General features: G+C 29.8%; 1 protein-coding gene and 1 long non-coding RNA gene across 23 annotated transcripts in view; one reads left to right on the top strand and one right to left on the bottom strand.

Annotated features, from left to right (window-relative positions):
* Nucleotides 1–203: 203 nt before the first annotated feature.
* LOC141455622 (uncharacterized) overlaps nt 204–12,972 on the bottom strand; it is a 115,843-nt gene continuing 103,074 nt past the window's right edge. For 15 of the 22 annotated variants that reach the window (XM_074130818.1, XM_074130821.1, XM_074130827.1 and 12 more), the window contains 6 exons: nt 12,230–12,325; nt 11,043–11,104; nt 9,068–9,447; nt 7,845–8,012; nt 6,798–7,050; nt 262–5,993 (listed from right to left, as the gene is read on the bottom strand). In XM_074130818.1, coding sequence (XP_073986919.1) covers nt 5,965–5,993; nt 6,798–7,050; nt 7,845–8,012; nt 9,068–9,447; nt 11,043–11,104; nt 12,230–12,325 — 988 coding nt within the window. In that variant the 3' untranslated portion in view covers nt 262–5,964. Of the gene's footprint in view, nt 5,994–6,797; nt 7,051–7,844; nt 8,013–9,067; nt 9,448–11,042; nt 11,105–12,229; nt 12,326–12,972 lie in introns of all 22 variants that reach the window. The other 7 variants (XM_074130831.1, XM_074130838.1, XM_074130837.1 and 4 more) reach the window with 5 other exon arrangements.
* LOC141455625 (uncharacterized) lies at nt 8,095–9,842 on the top strand. The gene is made up of 2 exons (XR_012459360.1): nt 8,095–8,461; nt 9,087–9,842. It is a non-coding gene; the product is annotated as an uncharacterized lncRNA (long non-coding RNA).

The following is a 12,972-nucleotide window of genomic DNA, read 5'->3' as shown; positions in this document are numbered from 1 at the left end:
ACACGCGAACACCAGCAATCTATGGTGTTCAATGCCTCAGAATTGTCTTAATTGCATATTTATTTTTTACGATCACCGCCAGGTTTGATACCGTAAGTACAAATATGTTTGTTTTCATGGGAACCTATTTCTATATAATAGCTTTCTTTCAAATAATAATAAAAGAAATAGTTATTAGGTTTACACAAAAAAACAAAAACAAAATTATGGCATACAAAGTCTTTCTGGTTTCTATTTATTCAATAAATTTACACATTTAGATATAGGATATAAAATCAAGTTGTGTTTATTAAAGTTTATATTATATATATATATTTTCATATTTATATATTACGTGTTTTTTAAACTTATGTATAAAATAGCAGTGTACCTATAAAATAATGCACACCATCAGTAACAAATTTAGCCTTTTTTTTTACTTTTTTCTTCTCTTAAAAAAAAACTACTTTTTTTTTACAATTCAAGTTTTCCAAAAATGGAAAACCTATTACTTCTCAAAGAAAATTGAGAATATATCTAAACATAAAAAACGAAAGAAAGAAAAAAAAATCTGTTCTCCTAAATACAAATAGCAACTCTGTACTCACTTTAGTAGCATTACAAATCTTTCACGGCAAACATCATTTCTTAAATAAATTAACATAAAAAGAAATAATTAAAACTAATAATTTTGAAGGCTTTGATTCCTTTTTTTATTTTCATGCGCAAACAAAAATGTGTTTTCCAAAATAATAATCTAATTTTCAAAAATTGCTTTCAATTACTCGAAAGTACATGTAGGCAGGCATTCGAATTGATTGGCCACACGAAATGTCTTAAAATATTTTTTTATTTGATTTATTTTTTTGTCAAATAAATGCATGGTATTTTTTTTATCTTTACTTACATTATTTGAAAAATTTTAATTATTGTCAACAAAATCTTTGCTTATTAAAAAGGAATATTATAAACAACGTTGCAAAATGTACATGATGTAGTTACAATGTGTTAAGCTTCTTTTTTTGTTTTTTTAATAAAATTCAATATTTGTGTATTTATCGAGAATGAGAATCCCCAAAACTAATCTTCTTTAGAACCACTATCTCTCTACAAACGCTCTTACTAGTAACAACCCTTTTTTATTATGCCCTTTAAAAAAAATATTTAAAAGTAACAGGAAAAATTGCAAAAGCATCTATTTTTAACTTAGCTTAATTCTGACTATTCTTAGGGAAGTTTTAATTGATTATATTTAAGATTTGTATAGGAAGAAAGAATTGATTATATTTAAGATTTGGTACGGTGGGCTAGATTTGATATGATAGATATGGAAGTCTAGCGATTCGCGAAGAAATTTGATTTTTGGTTGAAATCTATGAATGACAGTAATTAAGTGGGGATATAAGTGATTGATGTCTTTCATTTATTATTTTTTGGAAAAAAAATATATACTAATTAAAGAAAATAAACAATGAACAGAAAGTGTTGGAGGAAGAGATAAAGGGAGAAACCACATGTTTAAAAAACAGATTTACTAAACAAAGCCATTGCAATGTACATAAGCTACGCCTTATAAAGCCACACTAATTTTTTCTTCCTTCTTTTTCATTCAAAATCTTATAAACGTTCGTCTAACAATATATACTTTTTTTTACCTTCTATCTTTGAAAAATTATCTAAAATAGCAGGAACTCATTTCTTTAAATGTCATTAAAAACAACATAAAAAATATTAATAAAATAAATCACATTTTTTTAAAGAAAGAACTAAATAAAAAAAAATATACTAAAATGTACAGCAGTTAATTCTTATAGCTATAATGTTTTACAAAGTTATCTCGGACTTCCCAACTAAAAATTTGAAATATAAATGGATCATTTAAAATGTTCCCGTCTTACGAACAAATTTTTAAGTATTGGTTGATACCAATTCATAAAAAGAAAAAATTCTCAGCAATATTTAAGATAGTTTTTCTTGTAAATCTGGGAATCAAGTTTTGGTGAAACTACCTCTTGGATAAGTATCTCTGGCAATGTTACGAATATTGAAATTTACGCAGCTAAATGAGAAAATGTTCTGGTCCAACACTTAAATTTAGCTTGGAAACAAAAGAGAGGATCAAAGACAGAAGATAGAAATAATTGCAATGAAAAACAATAGGACTGCAAAAATTGTAACATCCCTAAATTAAACACAAAGCGTGAAGGAATGTAAGTTGAATCTTCTATTAAGGATACCGGTTGCGAAGCAATAGGGTCTCTCAGAACCTGAGATTTGCAACACGAACACACGGAATTAGTTTATCTTTTCCGTTTTATATATACAAATTTAACTATACTTTATATATAAAACTTTATAACCCGTTAACCTTTTAGTGCAAGATGTCATTCCACCTATTGTTATGTCGAGGTCAGTTCAATATTCTCGCTTGTTTCCTTTACAGCAAATTGCAGAAACTTTTAACTTAACCTTAACAAACTAATAAAGCAAGAGAAACTGAAGAACGTCATCACGCCATCATATCTCATAAAACAAAACTAAGAACGGTAGGAAATGTAGAAAATGTGGAGAGTGTACGTTAGTCTACGTTACGTTACTCTAGCAAATACAATATTTTAAATATCTTGCAACTAATCTCAACAGCCTTCTTCTAAAAAAAAAAAAAAGGCTAAAAAAGCTATTTTTAAATATACCATTCATTTCCACTGACTTTTCTGGCCGTAAGTAATTTTCCAGGACTCGCTCAAATGTAAGCGATAGAATAATACAAAATAGGCAAGCAAGAAAAACATAAAAAAAGGTAAGAAGAAATATGGCGATCCAATTCAGCATTGAAATCGACTCAATCCAGACGAACTGGAAAGGAAAGAAGTTAGGATGGTCCGATCACCTTTTATGGTTGCTGAGGGTCATTTGACAAGAAGGCGGAGTGGGACCAGAATTGAATAATATCTTAATTACAATTACTTGGAATGAATCAGACATGTAAGACTGGCTTTTCGATTAACAAAAGTTGGATTGGCAGAGAAGTCCATAAGACGGATCTTTAGCATTTTATTTTCCCACTAATGCAAATAAAATGACAATGCTGTAACATTCAAACTGAACCTTGCTGTGCTGAGAGTGAACCTACATTCCATTGGCATAATAATGGATAACATATTATGAGATCTGCCTTCAATATACCGACCTAATAAAAACTTTACGAAAGAAATTGAAGAACTATAAAACCAGATAATTTGTCGAAACCCAATTAGATTAGAAACGGTCAGCGAAAAAATGTAGCAATAGGCCAGTAGTACAGACTAATTTTGCAAATTTAACTCCCGCTTTTCCGTTTATTAGTTGGAAGTAATTAATAAGGTAATAAATTGATAAATGAGGCCAATTTCAACAAATTAAATGTTTCTTCCCAAATACAAATATTTCCTTTTCTATTTTTGAAAATACACTTATAGTATTTCTTGTTTTTTGAGACCATCCTCTTAAAGAATTTTAATATAAAACAGTAATGAACTGTTAAAAAAGTAATTCATAATGCTAAGTTTTTCTGTCATAAAAAATAATGTTCGTAGCACATAAGAAAAAAAAAAAAAAAATAGAAAGTGAAATGTATATAAATATATTTACAATAATACGCATAAATTTCTGTAGTGGAAAACAAAGAGACTTTTGAGAAATACGCCTTAAATTTATCGCCTACATTGTATTATAATGTAATAGAAAACAAAAATCATTATAAAAGTAATAAATAAAAAACTACATCCCTTCTTCATCATCATTTCCATTTACACATCTGATGATTTTAGTCTGTTTTCTTTACTTTCTCACGTTTTTAACTAGAATTTAAAACCCAAGTATTTACTATATATAAAAACGTGATTTTAATTTGAAGTTTTTATCAGTTGTTCTTCATATTTTAATGAAGTTTAATTGTGTAATTTATTATTTAGGCCAACCCAACAATAGTATCACATTAAATGGTGGGTTTACCAATTTTTCACCTTAATTTTGTTGGCCGCACTTACGGCTTATGTTTTCGTTTTTAGTTTCTTAATGTTTAAAATATTTGCTTATATTCGAATAATTTTTCGTTAATACTTAGGTTTCTATATTAAGAAGACATTCCATTTAATAATTACATATACAAATATAATATATAATTACAAGCAAAAACGCAACATAATTATAAGAATAAGAAGATAAAAAAAAAAGGTTTAGAAATAGTAATATTTACAAATCATTTTATAAATCAACATTTTGTACAAATAAAATATATTATTACTTGCTTCACTAATACCGCTGTTATATAACACCACATAAGTTTCATTTCATATATATTCAATAAAAAGAATAAAAAATATATTTAAAAAAGAAAAGAAAAAGAAATTACTCTAACAGAATCACTCAAATCGATAATTGCCTCAACTCTCTAAACCTACATTTAATTACGCTCATTGTTACTGATATATACATTGAAAATTATATATTTATATATATACTTAATTTAAAAAAAGGCTTATAAATCTATTTGTATTCATACATATATATGATCACTTCATTTTATAATTTTTTTTATTTATTTTTTATATTTATTATATATATAAAATAAAAAACGAACAACCATCGGATCCTTTTTTCAATTAACTTTTACATTTTAATAATTGGACTAAGTCCAACAAAGAAGTAATAAAAAAAACCTCAAAAGGATCACATAATACAATATTCCTCATCAAATTTTATGAGAGGAACACTGTTAACACCAAATATATAATCAGTATTTATATTAATATATTGAGCTCATTTTATTTTTTGAAACACTTAAATATTTACTTAAGTATTTCATTAATTAATAATTCCTTCCATAATGGCAACATACACATCTTGTGCCATTTTTGTCATTGTAAATAGCAACTATAAAAATGTTCTGGCCGTCGTAAATTTTTGTTTTGTTGTTTAGTAACAATTATTTACATTTGTTTCATAAAAACTTTCCATACAAAATACTTCAAATATTTATTAAATAACTTATTTTTGTTAATAATTTATTTTGTTTCTTTGTCAGCTGGTTTTTCCAGTAATAAATTGGAAGAGGGCAAAATTCCATTTCGAACCTGCCGCAAGCATTAAAATATAAACAATAGCTGCATGCATGCACTTTAGAATCTTCTTACAACAAAAGAAAAAATAAATGTGTTACCTATATATTCTGCACTACATACAGAAATTAGGCCACTTTGCTTTCTAAGTAGTGAGTGCATATTCATTAATTTTTATCCTCCCTCTCTCTTGGTGTCTCCCTCTGGAATGACCAAAAAATGAGAGAGGATCTTATCTTTATGTTATTTTACTGAATCTATTTTTCATTCTAATCTAATTATTTTAATTAGTTTTTATTTAAACTTTGAACATAAAAGAAAGAAGTCAATAACACCATAAAAATAAAAGATAGTACAACAAATAAAGATGTTAATATAGAAATGAAGAAATGATAAGCCAGGTTTATTTATACATTGCATGTTGTATAAAAGTATCCAACGTTAAGTGTAATGTTCTATTTAATCACTTATAAACCATGAGAGTTCTTGAAGGCAGTGTTATAGAAGATATGAAGAAAGCTTTTGGTAATAACTAATGGTACAAGAAACTTAATTATGTACACATTTACATGTACATATTTTAAACTAATAATCATCATTAAACATTAAATTTGTTCTTTTTTAAAATACCTATTCAATTTCAACAATTAAAAAAAATGTATTGTTTACTCCAATTCTATAAATAAGAAAAAAAAAATATTTTGATTTCTAACATATTTATGGTTTAAAAAAAGTGTTGAATTAAAGAAAAAATAAAAGTAATAAAGCTGTCTAAAGTGAACAATATTTTCCAAAAACTATATAATATTAATCAATACTTTTCTTGGTTTAAAGTTGAATTCAGTCTGTGTTCTTTCTTGGTGCTGGTCTAGTATTATTTTTGTGATTATCTTCTGTTTAACTCAGTCTTAAGAGCTGCACAAAATGAAAACATCAAATGAAGAATGTTTAAATTATAAAGATTGTAAATTAAATAAAGTCAAAAGGTTGTTAATTATAACATATTACTGAGCTAGAAAATGTTCCATGAATCTTAATGAACGCAATTAATATTTGCGACATTCATGAGAAATGTATCAATGGTCATCGCAACAGCTTATGACTGATGGTTGTAAAAACCATCCATAAAGAAAAATTAACGCTAAAGTTGGCGAAAACCAGAGGTATAAGGGAAACAGAAGGCGAGATGTGAAATATCTACACAGGGGCTCAGATGCCTGGTGCTTTGACAGACGTTGTTGGCTTCGGTCTAAATGGTCTAAAAAAAGACATGAGAAATGAAGTAAAGATCCTTTCAACTGTTACTCTAAAATAACCAATTTTAAGAAATGCTCTTAAAAACGTAAATTGATTTACTTGACAATGAAAGCAGATAATGTAAAAAAAAATGAGTAAATATGGGTTCGATCGAGAAATTTTTTTCCTCTGCTTATTTTATTCAATAGATCCGATGAGGATAAATCAAAACAGTCAGAATTTATATATATAATTGAATGGTATTACACACGGTAGATTTTCTCTTTCGAGGATTTTGTTTTCAACTCACGGTACATTTTGTTACAGACGATTTTATCTACAAAAAAATGAACGTAACCCGTAGTTTAGCATTGCGCTGAGAAGGCAATGTCGAGTGTCCAAATTACATTTACACTTCTTCACTTACATCATTACAAGAGTATAAGACAACACTAAAATTAATCCAAGAATCTCGATTTTTACCTTCGATGATGTCCGTTTTCATCTTGTTAATCTCTCTCCTCAATTCCCTGAGAATATCCTGTTTCACCTGCTCTAAATCTGCAGATAAAACTGTTTCACCATTCACCTTTGGTAATGATTCCTCGCTAGATGCTAATTGTCGTCTAGACGGTTTTGGCGAGGCTTCACAACCATTACTTGCTAGTTTGTTAGCCGCATTTCCACTTCCACTGCTACCGAATCCTTTTCTTTCAGCTGTACTGTAGTCAGGTTCCTAAAACAAAATATTAAAATCAATTCTTTACGAGCTGAATCGCAATAAAAGTGAAAACATCGTTGATCTGTCGAAGCATGCATGTTTTTTGGATATTATTTCAGTACTGCGGACCAAACCGATTTTTCAAAACTGAAATGTTTACGCTTTCGAATATGTCACACCTTTGAGTACTAACATTAGTTTTACGATAGCAGAACGCTAACGCTAAAATGTAAAACAAAAAATACGATTCTAGTTTCGCATCATGTATTTCATCTCATCATTCATTTTTTATCTTGTCCAACAAGTGACTTATTTTGTATAAAATGAGATTAGATGGTGGAAACGCCATTCTTTCGATCGCCAACGATAACATAGGTTACTTTGTTTCTTTCTTTTCCTTTTTAATTCGGACCTGTTTGGATCTCATTTCAATGTGAATTTTTATTTAAGGCGAAAATGATTCATTGCACATTACAAAGAAGCAATTTTTACCCAAATTGAGCTACATTTCTGAGAACGTTATCTGTTTTCTTTCCTGATTTACTTTTCAACGAAACGAAACTCACAGAATTATGCATAGCTCCCAATTATCCTTGTTTTTGCTTATTTTTATCCTGGAACAATGTTAAAAAAAAAAAAAAAAAATACAGAGTTCTTGGTTCTGAACATAAAGGTACATAAATATTCAGAAACCAATTCTAAATTTATTTTTTTTGTTAAAAATCAATAAAAATTCAGAGACTCGAAGTATGTATTATCTAATAAAGACACTTGCGTTTATTGCATCAAAGAGAAGAAACGAGACATACCTGGGAAACAGCTGGATCAGTTTCCTTTCTCTCAGCCGCCGCACGCCTTCTAGCTAAAGTCTTGGCCATCTCATCCATCATACTCGCCATGCCAGAGCCTCCACGACCAAGTGTGCCATAATTACTACCACTACTGCTGGTACTGGAGCCGCTATTTTCTGCAGACTGCTGCACAATTGAAAAAGATTTTATTATTACTCGTTATGATACCAATCTAGTTATGATACTACTGGAAAAATCCATTAAATTTTAATGTTCCCGTATTTTGAATCAGCTAAATGCAAGAATTGCAAACTGTATTTCTTTGTAATCAGTAGAACAACTCGGTAATAAATTGAACTAAGTTAATAAATATAACACCCTCTTAACGAAAAATTAAACGGCCCCTTCCAGTTCGCACGACAATAATCAAACAGTGTTATATTTATCACCAGTGATAGTTGATTCTCAAAACAAAAGTAGTGAACATTGTACATACGAAATCAAATCGTAAAATGAAAATAAATGAGTTACTTAAAGGTGTTTTCATTGCACAATAATTGCAACATCTACACGCAAATATTTCTATAACTATTATTAGAAAAAACAAAAATAAAAAGGATAAATCGAATATCACAGTGAGTAATCTTTTTGATTATGATTGATTTCCAATTATTACTTTCTTCATTTTGATTTTTATACAATATTTTTTCCAACAGAACTGGAAGACAGCTTTTCCGTGCCTAAATATGTTTTTTTATTTTATTTACTTTCAAACAATTCTAGCTTTTTGTTTCAAATTATTTTAAACCCAACCGTAAAATAATTCCGGCATTAATGGGAAAATTCAGCACTTTTTTAAAGATTTATTCAGTCAAGATTACCTACATTGGAGATAAATACGTAGGTTTTACAGCATAAAAAACTTGCAATAAAAGGTGCTATGACGGACAACACCTCTTTCCAGAAACGCAGACCCTACGTGTACTTCCCGCTTAAAAAATAAAGGACAGAATATGGACTCGATCTTAGCATTTTTCTTTTAAGAAACGCAGCAAACAGCAAACTTGCTTACTATTTCATATCTAAAGTGACTTTACTCTTTAAGGTGCTAGTTTTAGCCAACAATTAATTAGTATAGGCGCAATTCTTATGATAGATTAAAGTAATATGTATTCTTTTAATAAATAATTGATCAAATACTCGGGTGACAGACTTATTTTAAAAAAGTGTTAATAAAATACCTTGTTTGATCTGCGCAAGCGAGCGCTTTGCAGTTGGGCAGCTAAAGAAGTGCTATCTTGTCCATCGTTGCTAGAAGACCTAGACATGTTTGGCTGAGGAGGTGGCGGAGGAGGCGGTGGAGCATCACCACCTGCACATGTTGGAAGTGCTGGAGGTGTTGGAGCTACAGAAATGACTGGAGCTGCATTGACAGCAGCTGGCGGCATACACGGAGGTGGTGGTCCTGGAGGCGGGCAAGGAGGTGCCGGAGGCGGCGGAGGTGCGAGAGACATTGGCGGTGGTTGTGGAGCTGGTGGAGCCGAAGAAGTTCTATGATGTCCTGGGGGAGTCGGCGGTACAGCACCTCCACAAGGGGATGAAGCGTTACCATTGTTCGAAACTGAAATGTCACAAACAACTTATTATTACTACTTACATTATTTAAACACAAATAATTTAAAACTTATCATTTCAAATTTTATAAATATTTACATGTTAAGTTTGTTTTGCTGGCCATTATTTAGTATCACAAGATTACACTAGAATGGACAGCTAACCAGACTTTTTTCAACCTTAATAAAAAAATTATTTAAACATCCACAAATGTATGCAAAATATTATAACAATATCAGAACTAATATCGGAAGTAAGATCGGAGCTATAATAAAACAAAAACGAAAGACAGAGTTGAAATTAAACAAAGGAACTGATTATATACTAGTTTTAAATTTAAAAAACAAAGTAATCAATTGTTTACATAAAGATAATGAAATTGAAAGAGAAATGTAACATAACCATGATACAACAATAATGTTTACAGAAATTAACATTAGTTAAACCTGAGAGAAAGAGCTGCACACCAAATATTTTAATTAAAAGTAAAAAAAAAAAATGCAATTCACATTTTAAACAAGCAGGTAAGTCAAACAGAATAAAAAGTGTGGTTGCTAAAATTTCCAATAGATAATCTAGACTAAAATAAAAAAGAGCCAGTGGCTCTGTAATGGGTGGAGACTATCAGCAATTGAAAAATACAATAATGCCGCTCGAAAATAAAACCTTGAATACAAGCTCACCTCCTCTTTTTCAACACACAGCGCCACATATGTTAAACTGAGTGATTCATGTCGCGATATACCTATTTACGATAATAATTATAGATTATTATTAAAACATGACTCAATTATTAACGAGTTCAAACCACATCTTGTCTTCAAGTTCATATCAATAGCAATTAAGAAGCATCCGAAACTGTTTATTCTAATCAACAGAATGATATCAATTATATTTTTAACAACGCAATTTGTTTTCAAATATTTTTTCGAAGGAATAAACAACCCTAGCTTATCTTATACTGAATTCCAATTCCTCCTACAATAATTCAGATAATTGTTCTCACAATACAAAGTTTCAATTAATTATTAAAATTGATTTAAGTATTGCAATAACCGAAAACTAATCAAATTATTTACGCATTCTTAGGGGTTGAAAAATATAGTACTAACATACGACACACCCAGTCCAAAATCACCGGTTTTTACTAATTTTTTATTTTTCACAGTACATATAAGTAATTGTAAGCAATAAGGTGAGTCAACATTTGGGATGATTTACAGGGCTTTGCTTCCAGATAGATTTACCTCTTTACAGACATCATACATCCACACCGGACAGTGAGTTCGGACAAACAAGAGACCAAGCTAGAGATTTTTTGTATAAGAGGTGCCTCCTTAAAGAAGTAAGTAAAGAAACCAAAGGAGTGCCTGAGAAAGTCACAGCATTTCATTGACGACTCTGAATCAATATTTTGGACTGGCAACTTCCTCAGAGCTCATCAATAAGAATGAATATTACTAAGATCTTTATAAATAAAATTAATTCAAATTTATTGTCTTCATCGAATTACCCTTTATATTACAATAAAACACCTCATAAATCCAAAATCTGTTATATAAATATTCAAGATAATAAATTTAACAAATTTTAAAAACTTACTCTGAGATTGTTGTGACATTCTTCTTTCTTGAATTATAGCGACATCTTCTCTGGTCATTGTTCTGTTAATAAAAGAAAAATTGTTATCAACAACTACTTGATAAATAAGATATTGATAATATTTCCATTTCACATTCTGATAACTCAAGTAAAACTTCACTGATACCTTCTTACTTATTCAATGAAAAAAAAATCAAATCATTTCAAGAATTAATTACATGTTTTTGCTTCTTTAGTCAAGAGAAATAAACAATGGACGGAAGAAACTTCTCAAGGGTACATAGCTATTCATGCTAATAAGTTTCTCACAATTTTGTGATCAAATCAGCCATAAATGCACCACAACACCTACTTCTACTTGTTATGATAAATTTAGATAACTTCCTAACAAAAAATGCACATATCTCTAAAAAAAATAATACACAAAAATATTTTTAAAATGATTTAATAATCTTTATTTATGCAGGGGTTTTAATAATTCTAAGGTTTTAACACGTTATAAACAGCTAGCTTGTTACACTTACATCATGAGGAAATAAAATATAATGAGATAAGATACTAAAGAGAAAAATATAAAAGATATGATTTCCAAATAGAATAAAAAAGTAAAATCAAATCTTAAAATTACCTTAAGTCTGCCTAATTTAATTTAAAGTTCTCAAGATGTATTTATGTGAAAAGTAATTATTCAAAAAAAACAATAATTTACTTTAGGGAAGGGATTAGCTATGAGGTTAGCATACTGGACTCCCACGCGGAGGTCCCGGGTTCGAATCCAGCAGCTGACCCTTAGATTTTCTCTTCCTAGGAGCTTCTTACAGCTCACTGTCCGGTGATGGACAGTGTTGTCTGTAACGAGAGAACACTGTCCGGAGGCCGGCAGTGCACTGGAAAAAGCTCCGGGCGCTAATGACCTCAGCTGTTGATGCGCCAAAAAAAAAAAATAAAAAAAAAAAATAAAAATAATTTACTTTGATTTTTTATTGGTCTTTCATTAGTGAAAAGCTAAAGGTAACTTCATTATGAGTAACCATCGTATGAACTTTAGCCAAGTAAACGAAAAAATGAAGCATGCATTCTTTAAATAACAAAATGCAAAAACCGACCCATAAATAGGATAAAAATGAAGCAATTAAACAGTTTTTCAAAGAAAAATAAATAGTGAAACGTAAAGCAGAACTCCTTACCTCGAATGAGAACCTGAACTTGGGCTCAGGTCTAGCCGAGTAGGTCCTCCAGGAGATACTTGATGGTATATACTAGGCCTCTGTATCATCTGACTACTATAAACCAAACAACCCAAAAGAAAAAAAAAAAAAGAAAAAACATAACAAAATAATAAACTACAAAGACAAAAGCAAAAATGCAAAACTAATAAACAGAAAAAATTAAATTTTGATTTTGATTTTACTATAACAGATGTAACAAAGTTCAGAGAACATGCCCATGTAAATATGATCATGCTAAAAAAAATTAAGTTAGACATATGTCACATACTATGTAAAAAAGTAAAGTAAAGTAATCGCCTATTTTTTCAGGCGGGGCTTAACGTCCAACTACCAATTAGGTGTCGTGGACGGAGGCGACTAGCAAACATTACTGTAAATTTCTTTAATTAACCATTAAATAAAATCGAACCCAGTACCACAATACATATTAGTTTCGCAGGTCTCGCCTCTAACCTCTCGGCTACCGTGGCGCCCCAAATATTATGTATATATTAATGAAGCCCTCCTTAGTATTTGCTCGGTTTACCTTTCCTCAAATCTGATATATGCTAAACTTAGTTTGCTCAAAATATTCAAATGAATAACATATATTTTATAATCTGAAGTAAGGTAAACTGAGACTCACTTCTGTATAGAATAAGGTAAAAGAGAATGTATCTGCTTTACTTTAGATTTAAATTTATTGCTGGACAAAAATTTGA

This window comes from Rhodnius prolixus, unplaced genomic scaffold (assembly GCF_049639745.1).
Source record: "Rhodnius prolixus isolate KJV_2025 unplaced genomic scaffold, Rpr scaffold_4, whole genome shotgun sequence".
Lineage (NCBI taxonomy): Eukaryota > Metazoa > Arthropoda > Insecta > Hemiptera > Reduviidae > Rhodnius > Rhodnius prolixus.
Note: the sequence above shows the minus strand (reverse complement) of the source record. Positions and strands in the feature narration are given on the sequence as shown.